The 9,639-nt window shown below is 43.9% G+C and overlaps 1 protein-coding gene across 1 annotated transcript; it reads left to right on the forward strand.

Annotated features, from left to right (window-relative positions):
• The first annotated feature begins 3,337 nt into the window (after positions 1-3,337).
• LOC113213963 (uncharacterized) lies at positions 3,338-6,988 on the forward strand. Its single transcript, XM_026433189.2, has 3 exons — positions 3,338-3,506; positions 3,919-3,970; positions 6,739-6,988. Exons 1-3 carry the CDS (start codon positions 3,450-3,452, stop codon positions 6,939-6,941), a joined length of 312 nt encoding a protein of 103 aa, XP_026288974.1. The 5' UTR covers positions 3,338-3,449; the 3' UTR covers positions 6,942-6,988.
• Positions 6,989-9,639: the final 2,651 nt, after the last annotated feature.

Consider the following 9,639-nt stretch of genomic DNA (forward strand, 5'->3'; position numbering starts at 1 on the left):
TGGCTGAGCGATAGCGAAGCCTATTACTCCGGTGATAAACAAAAAGTTTCGTGTCTGTGTGTCTGTTTGTCTGTAATCACAACAAGCAGGCCCGCCCTTCCGCCAAACGCAGTTGCCAGCTCTACTTCGCTGCGCCGGCAACTCCGTTCGGCAGGGGCCAAGCCTGCTTGGCCTGCCGGCAGCGATGATCAGGCCTTCGGCCCGACCATTTTAGTCTCGTGATATCCTACAGAACATAATCAAATAAATAATGTGACCGGCACATCACTTGCATATTTGAGTAAACTAACTTCCGACGGGGGACCTGCGGCCCTAGAGATTGGCTCCTTTAACATGACAAAAGTCTTCAACGGGGCAACACCGTGACTACACCCACCCTTCTGCTTGGCTTAACAAAAATACAAAAAAAAAAATGAACCAGCGCAGTTTTTAGATTGTGTATTGTTTGTCAATCAGTCTTAAAACTTTACTTTTTCCCATTGTTTTTAATATATCTACCTCTAGGGCCGACACAGAAAAAGATACGGCAAATCCGAGGGTAGGACCAGGACCCGTGTTGTTATTGGGGGTACTTCCTCTGAGATTTTACGATTGGACGCCTCCTTGTACGTCTTTATGTGCAACGTGGCCAATTTCTCCGTATTTTCATCGGAAAATGCTCCCTAGCACTCAAACGGTGCAAGATAGAGTCAGACGGACAAAATTTTCGTTCAGAGGGGTCTACTTTTCCGAGTTACCCCTTCAAAGACCATAACAAAATATTTTTTTTCTACTTTTTGGACCAACCCCTACTTATTTGTTAGCCCCTTTCACCCCCTTAGGGGTGGTTGCCAGGATTTGGCCAAGCGTTTCGTTGTCCAGGAGTGACCCCTAAGATACACTGAAATTTTTAGACCTCTAGCTCATCTCCTTCCTTGTACACGGACGACGGACGGACGGACGGACGGACGGACATGAGAGCGGTTGCATAAGCCCGCTTTGATGCTTTTTTAAAAGCAGAAGGGCGGGCTAAAAACTCGAGAACGGTTTGAGCTAGGTACCTGAAATTGTAAGTGTAGCTTTGTAGCATAAAAAGCAAGAACTGTATTGATTTTGGCTCTAAAATTGACGAGTTTAAAAAAACAAAAACAAAGAGACAAAAACTCCTTTTGGGGGCCGTCTGCGGCTGGACGCTATGGCCCGCTATGGGCCGCTATGGGTCGCGCCCGCCCGGGCCGCGCGGCCGGCCCGACATGTCCGTAGATGTGAGCTTCGTTCTCGAAAACCAGAAGTCGTATCAAAGTGCGGCAAAAAGGAATGTAAAGTTTAAAGTCAGGCGGAAAATCGGCTCGCTTTATGTAGGTTGATAGCTCGTCTCCTTGAATGAGAAAATACGGGTTGAAAAAGCTCTTGTGATCTCGGAAAACAGCCCATTTTGCCAAACGGCCCTGATCGAGTACAAGGTCTTCAATCACATAAGGAACTATACCGTTGTAATCCTTACACTTTCACCTTTGTTTTGATGTAATGGTCGATGTACTTTGTTTGAGTTAAGTACCCAAGAATGCAATTTTAGTTTATGCTCACACACGCTCCGCCCGGCCGGCGGCGCGCTAGGGGACCAGTGCTTCTAGCGATCCTGGTTGCTGAAAGTTTCAGTCGCCATCCCCATTGCGTCCGTTTTGCTCCATCTCTAACCGTTTAGGCGTCGGGGGCGATTTCCACACTGAAATGACCCCAAAACATGTCAATGTTTTTTCTCAGATATTTGATGGTCTGCAATCGTCAAAATAAAATCGCGAGGAGTAAAATTTGTAACTTTTGGGGCCGAATGCCTATTTACGACTCCACCCTTTGCCCAACTGGGGTGTATGCGCCGCAGGCCTAGGTAGATGTTTGCCGGGCGCGTCAACAGGGTTTCGTGAGATATCGCGGAGCCTGTTACGCGAGACGTGGTTTGGCGTACATCAACCTAGTTTAACTCTTTGAAGGACGCTATGAAGAAAGTCGTTGCCTACAGTCGCAAGTGTGAAGCCCAATGTAAACACAAGTGTGAACAAAGCAAGTAAACAAACTAAAAAAATAAGAAATAAGATGAGGAGGTACTAGAACTGTTCAGATATTTAATGTAGGGGAAAATACACATTGTATGCATTTCTTCCACATTGTGAGCAGTAGGTGTCCCCCCATCCATTTCCGCGTTTTCCTCCCCCCCCCCCATTTTTTTTAAAGGCAGACCAGAGAGGTTTCGTGCCGAAAAATATGTTACAAAATTGTAAGTACTTGTTTACGAAAAAATGTCAATCAAAGAAACTTTAAAAAGTAAAGTTACAAATATATTTCGCAATGATCAGGCGAGGGGTCCGCAAGTACGGTCTGCCGGTGTACACATGTGGTGGGCTTCCTAGTTTTCCTAGGTTTTCCTAAGGTTTTTCCGATTTTCCCAACTTTTTCTTGGTCTTCCCAATATCTTGGTTTTCTGAGATTTTCTAAAGGCTTCCTCCAGTTTTTTGCGGTTTTCTCGCACTTTCATCGGTCTTCCCTTACATTTTCTGGTCTTCCTTGAAATTTCTAGGTCTTTCCTAAAAAATTTCCGGTCTTCCCTTATATTTTTCGGTCTTCCGTCACATTTGTGGCCTACGATTTTCTTGGTCTTTTTCGGTTTTCTTTAGTCCTCCTGGTGGTCTTCCCGGTCTTCCCAGTTTTCCGGGCGGCCAGTGTACGCGCTCGAACCTAGTTGCGGACCCCTCGTGATCAGGTATTCTCGGTTCATACAATGTATGACAAAATTTTCTCTTGCACACTTTGTCTTGAAAGTTCTGGATTCTGCAAAGCAATAATTCGTAAAATGACTATTTTTCGAAGTTTGGTTAGGCCAAAGTTTTATTGCAATAGAAAATTAGGCAAGAAAATTTCGTAAAATCATGATGATCTTTGTAACAGTGCTCACTGTCGCAGCGTCAGTGCTCAGGCGGTCCATTTTTTTAATCGGCGACGCTTGTTGCTTATCTGCGAAAAAACTCCTTAATTGCGGCGACAATTTTGAGCAGATAATAGCTGACGATAACTGTTGGGAAGTGCCAGCGTGGGCACCCTCTTATCTCTTTCGGGTTTGTTTTCCCACCTTTGAGGCGACCTCTCACAGTTATTTTGGTAGTTTAGTCAAGTAATAAGTAAAAACAAGTCAACTTTAGTTCACACCGCCGCTCATTTGTTTCTGTTTTGTTTAAGTCGGGAAATGTCATTCACATGGATTTGACATCCCAATTAATTTGATTATTTACAGAGGCTAACTTTTGTTATCGCCTGTTGCAACTGGGGTACTCAATGATATCTCTGTATTGCCACGAACTACTATGTGGAGTGGAGTAAAGTGTGACAGACAAAAGGTTGAATCACAGAAAAGCCATTTCTTAGTTGGCATTAGTGTTTGAGTCGTCCACCGGTGTGGACTATTTCGTATTCCTACCATGAAGTTCTGTGGGTTAGCATTCGTGGTCTTGGCAGCTGTAGTACTTGAAGTGCAGGTAAAAATTAACGGATATTCAATCGTTAAAGTTATCACACCCTGGTTGCTGCCAAACTGAAACCAAATTTTTTTTGGATAAAAATGCGGTTTTCTTTGTCTTAGTTTGCCTCACTATCTCTGTTCATCTAAAGGTTTGTTCAGATATGGAACACTTTTACAGCGATTAGCTCAGGTTTTGTGAGATTTAAAATATTTAGGTTTTTCAAGTAAAGATTCCATTTCGATATGTTGGTACATACTTTTGTACTGACAATCAACAAAGGTCAAATTGAAGCTCTATAATAAGACTTGCTGATTTACAGTTGTTTATTTTTGTTCAGATTGTACTAAATATTTTGCATCACGGAATATGAATTCTAATTCAGATCGGCAAATTTACCCTTCTAAATTGTTTTTACTAATCTTTCCAGGGACTAATCGATGCTCCCGAACAGAAGGAGCTTTTAGCTCCTGAAGAAACGGGTAAGTTAATGTAAAAAAAACCTGGATGTATTCCAAAAAGAGAGAAACTAGTTTGTAGTACACGTATGCGGAAGTATCAACAACTACTCTGGAAACATAAGTCTGTACATATATGCGTTATTTCCTGAATACCGCGTATATGATCATGTATGCAGCACAAAGTGTGTACATGATTATGTATGCAGCAAATAGTGTGAATATGGCCAGGTACACACTTCGGCACATAGCTTTTGGCATATTGCTCTCCATGTGTATATGGCCATGTGCACACTTTTTGAGGCATACATGATAATGTACACCTTCTTTGCTGCAAACATGAATATCATCATGTACGCAGTATTTGCTGCATATATGTAGGTATTCAGCAAATAACACGTACATGTACACACTTGGGTTTACAGAGTACGAATGCAAGGCGCGCAATCGTGTTTCGTGAGATACTGCGAAGCACGAGATGTGGTCTCGCGTACGTAAAGCTAGTTTAAGTCGACGAATAAGCATTTGCCTCGGACCAACAGCATTCCAGAATTGTCATTCCCCTGACAATAGTTTATTTCGGACAAGAAAAACGACAGAAACGAGAGGCGAGGATAGTGCCGGTTGAATCTCCGCTTGTGGCTTCTAGATCCGCTCGTCTGTCTACTGCAGTAATAATGCAATCAAGATGGCGTCGCTAACTAGTATGCGACAGCGGTAAACAGCACACGCACGACACACGGATGCAGAAGCCGTAAGATCGGCCAGCGCCAGTTCGCCTCCGCATTGTGGCGCCCAACCTTCCCAGGATACCCTAGTAGAACCATGGGTTGGCCACCCATACGTACGTTGCCTGATGTCGTGAAGATTTACACAATTTGTCCAATTTTGGAACAAAATTGCGTCGTTTCTTGATGTGTACACAAGCGTCCCCTTAGTAGGAACAGTAATTGTCCCTTTTCATTTAAAGTCACTGTTAAAAAAATCTACAGTAACTTCTACAGAACGGCCAATCAATTTTAACATGGTCCTGACTGTATTTAATTTAATAGTCGGACTGTTTTTAATTTTACAGTCCGACCTGTTACCACCTGTTAAAGTCTGCACTGTATTATAGAATACGGTCATACTGTATTCAAATCTACAGTCTGACCTGTTTCTTTCTGGACTTTAAAACTAAAGACTAGTCGGACTGTGGGTGGAAATGTCAAATGTGTTTTTTTTAGATTTTGTCTCACTATGGTCCTCTATAACGACCTTTTACGGTTTTTAGCCCGCTCTTTTGCTTAAAAGCTATATAAGCGGGCTTATGCCATCGCCTCTGTGTCTGTCTGTCTGTCTGTCTGTCTGTCTGTCTGTCTGTCCGTCTGTCCGTTCCCCAAGAAGGACGTGAGCTAGAGATCTGAAATTTTCAGGGTATTATTGTTGTCACTTCTGGACAACGAAACGGTTGGTGCAAATCCTGGCAACCACCCCTGAGTGGGTCTGAGGGGGTAACAAAGAAATAGGGGTTGGTCCAAGAAGTGGAAAAAAAATATTTTTTTTATTGTCACCTAAGGGGTAACTCGTGAAAGTAGAGCCCTTTGGGCTAAAATTTCGTCCGTTTGGCTCTATCTCTCACCGTTTAGGCGCTAGAGGGAGTTTTTCTGACAAAAGTGGCCCCAAAACAATAAATTAAGCTTAGAAAATATTTGATGGTTTCCTAGGGGGTAACTTGCTAAAATAGAGTCCTATGGGTTAAAATTTCGTCCGTTTGGCTCTATCTCTCACCGTTTAGGCGATAGAGGGAGTTTCTCTCACCAAAATGGCGAAAACAGAAATATTTTTATTTTTTTAAAAGTACACATCTGTCTGAGAAGTATGCGGCCGGTTCAAAATTTTCTTCTAAGCAGAAGAGTGGGCTTATTTTATGGTGGCACATCATTAATAAAACGTGTACACTTTAATGCAAAAACAAAACAAAAAAAAACACATTTAGTTTTTTGTTGTTTGAACACGTTCGGTGTCATTCAGAGTATGCCTGGAAGTATACTTAACTTCTAGGTCTAGTCTTATGTACATTTTCATAGGTGTGTTATTGGAATCATAAGCTAACATCAATAACTTAAAATTTCGGCATAACTTGCATGTATTCTACAAACTGCGGCACACACAGCCAAAGATGTTCAGCGTATGAAAAGAATACTTCGTTTGTTGGGTTTTACTTACGAAGTAGACAGAAAAGGTACCTGGCAAAAAGATGGTTCGAAGCGAGCCGTCACTCAAACGGGCCGAAGGCCCGTTTTCGGATAGAAGATGTATTACACCATAAAAATTCAGAAGGCCGAAGGCCCGTCCCAAACGCCGCCGGCAGGCCAAGCTGGGCCCGCTCCCTGCCGAACCGAGTTGCCGGTGGAGCGAAGCGGAGCTGGCAACTTGGTTTGGCGGAAGAGCGGGCCCAGCTTGTTATTTTACAGTCTGGACCGGAAATTAAAATACAGGCCGGAGTGTATTCTGAACTACAGTCCATACCTGTAAAATTAAATACAGTCCCTGATCATTAAATAAAATATAGTCTGACCGTAAAATAAAATACGGTTTAAACTGTATGCTCACTGTAATTGGCTACAGTTTTTTTAACAGTGGTGTAGACCAGTAATGGAGACGTTTTCATTCAGATGTTACCGGAACATCACTGAATACATATTCTCGCGAAAAAAAAATTGTACGCAACTCGATTGCTTTCAGTACGTCGTGATAATCCGGTGACGTTCTCGTTGGGACTTAAACATGAACGTTTGGTTTCTTTTCAGCTCTTATCAACCCTTTTGGAATCGCACGCTGTCTGATTAATATTCCTCTGAGCGCATTGAGAGGAGTGTGGTACTCCTTCATGTCGTGCACCGAAGAAGTTCCATGGCCTTATTACTTTCCGTGTGTTGGAGCCACCCTCGTGGAAAGTGTCGGCGTGACCATCCTCGAGACCATTTACTGCTTCGGTCAGCAACCAGCTTAACGCATGTAACTTGCAAGGCAATAATTCAATAAATGGGGGAAAAATTGCGAAGCGCATATTTATTGGACAAGTCCTGTGACAAGTCCCTTTTGAACCCGCTCCGATTAGTTGGCTCAGCGATTAGCGAAGCCTATTACTCCAGTGATGATCAAAAAGTTTCGGGTCTGTTCGTTTGCCTGTTTGTCTGGACGAACAATAACTCGAAAACGGTTTGAGCTAGAAGACTTTGTATAATACTTTGTATCTAGAAAGGAAGAACTGCATTTTCCGTTTTCGCTCATCTCCAACCGTTTGGGCCGAGCTGTAATGCGGTCCCGTCCGGGTACAGCGTGCGGGTCGAGGGGTCGTCAACTCCGATATTCCTTCGTACACGGACTGATATTACTCTAATATTACTCTAATATTACACATATTACTTGATATTCCACAATATTACCCGATATTCCACAATATTACCCGATATTCCACAATATTACCCGATATTCCACAATATTACCCGATATTACACAACATTACCCGATATTACTTGATATTACTCGATATTACTTGATATTACTCGATATTACTTCACATCAATTGTACATACCGAGCAACTTAGCACACTTCAGAATTGTTTCTGGTGGTGCCGCGGAAGGGGAAGGGTCAAACATTTCTGTTAATATTTAGAAACTGTGCGTGGTGAATCGTAGGCCTTCTACAGTCATCATAATGGCTTTTTAAAAAGACCGCCAGTTGCCGGAACCACCTGCGATACTGCACTAGTCAGCCATGACGACTTGATGGCAACAGCGCTCCGCATTGCGAACGTCACCGCAGGGACCCAAGACTCTGCTGCGTCCTTCGAGTTGAAGATTGGGCCGAGGAGGGACGCTTTGGGTGGGGTCACTACCCCTTCTCAGTTCGGCGACAGGGCAAGTTGAACTTGGGGTAGTTTTTGAACGATATTCCACTTTATCGAGTTTGTACGCAAAATGGTTGGTCGGATCGACATAAAAATTTGAGGGAAGCTTCCTTGGGGTGTTCTTTAACAGATTCGCATAGACCCAGCTCTCCATCCCCTCCCAAAGGGGTGCACAGTCACTCGGGGGTAGCTACCCCCTGGGGAGGGGTTGAAGATGTTGACACCGGGTTTCTCGGCATGGATGTGTTCCAAATGGCAAAAGGAATAATTCCTAAAAGTTTCATGCCACAACTTCAACCCTTAGGTTCCAAAATGGCCGGTATTCGAAAAGGGGTTGCACGTTCGTGGGGGTTGTTTGGCCGGGGTTTGTCCAATTCGAAAAAAAAAAAAAAACACATGTTCCGTGTACAGGGGGTGTCCCCGGAGAATATCACGGTAGTTTTGACCATCCTCAAAACTCGTCCCTTCATGGGGGTGGGGGTAAACAGGGCAGGGGGTGGGTTTGAACGACCGCGATTTCGCTAGCGCCGTTCGAAAGAGGACACAAATTTGAGTCGGTAAACCAAAAATTTCGACCTTCCGATCATTTTAAGTGACAAATTCGGAACCTTTTAGGTCAAATTTTCTACCCCTCCTTACTCTAGGGGCTGCACAGGCCGTATGGGGTGGCGCAAGGGATGCGCACTTCGTGGGATCCAAGACGAACCAATGAGACGTCTACAGGCCAAATCTCGACATTCTAGCTCAAAACACTTGGAAAATACGCCGGCTCAAAATAGTGCGCCCCTAATTCGAGCGGCAGTGTATTACTTGATATATTACTTAATATTACTTGATATTACGTAATATTACTTGATAGTACATGATATTACATAATATTACTTGATATTACTTGATAATACTGACATTACACAATATTACATCAATATTACCGATATTACACATATTACTTGTAATATATATTCCTCCGTACACGGCCGAAGGGAGTTGACGACCCCTCGGTGCGGGTCCGTCGTCCGCGCGCCGCTGGCAGGCATACAGACACATCTGGGCTCGGCTCGCCGGCTGACGCGCTGGGCAGGTGTCAGGCCTCTACGGAAAAAGTTCCAGGTGTCTCAAATTTTGACGGAAAAATTTCGTTCACATCTTGTTTTTATCAGAGAGCTCTGTTCTACAACTTCAAGGTCAAGTTTTTGGTCTACGAGCCTCTAGACTGTTTTTAGCCTTACTATTTCGACGTTTTTGCGATTTTCGGTATTTTTTTCACTAGGGTTCTACCTTAAAACCGTTCAACCGGTCATTCGGTAATCGCCGCATTTTCGGTGAAAAACCGGATTTCGGTTAACCGGTTTTTACAAACAGGACACCGGTTAATCGGTGACAGCCAAAACACCGGTCAAAACCGAAAATCCGGTTCACGTTCACTGTAACAACCCTATATGCCTGGAAGTATATTTAACTTCTTTTGGGTCTAGTCTTATATATCCTTTCATAGGTGTGTTATTGGATCCACAAGCTAACATCAATTTAGGTTGTTCCGGTGAACCAGTTTTTCGGTTTTAACCGGTATTTTGGCTGTCACCGATTAACCGGTGTCCTGTTTGTAACAAGCAGGCCCGCCCTTCCGCCCAACGAAGTTACCAGCTCCGCTTCGCTCCACCGGCAACTCGGTTCGGCAGGGAGCGGGCCCAGCTTGGCCTGCCGGCGGGGCGGGGCCCGTCCCTTCTGAATTTTTATGGTGTAATACATCTTCTATCCGAAAACGGGCCTTCGGCCCGTTTGAGTGACGGCTCGCTT

The sequence above is a fragment of the Frankliniella occidentalis genome, unplaced genomic scaffold (assembly GCF_000697945.3).
Source record: "Frankliniella occidentalis isolate FOCC.00 unplaced genomic scaffold, Focc_3.1 Scaffold248, whole genome shotgun sequence".
Taxonomy (NCBI): domain Eukaryota; kingdom Metazoa; phylum Arthropoda; class Insecta; order Thysanoptera; family Thripidae; genus Frankliniella; species Frankliniella occidentalis.

Bases quoted from the DNA above. Each gene is read 5' to 3' on its own strand.
- LOC113213963 (XM_026433189.2), top strand. From the start codon at position 3,450: ATGAAGTTCTGTGGGTTAGCATTCGTGGTCTTGGCAGCTGTAGTACTT. The intron at 3,507-3,918 runs GTAAAAATTAAC...TAATCTTTCCAG, and splicing joins CTGTAGTACTTGAAGTGCAG to GGACTAATCGATGCTCCCGA. The intron at 3,971-6,738 runs GTAAGTTAATGT...GTTTCTTTTCAG, and splicing joins TTTAGCTCCTGAAGAAACGG to CTCTTATCAACCCTTTTGGA.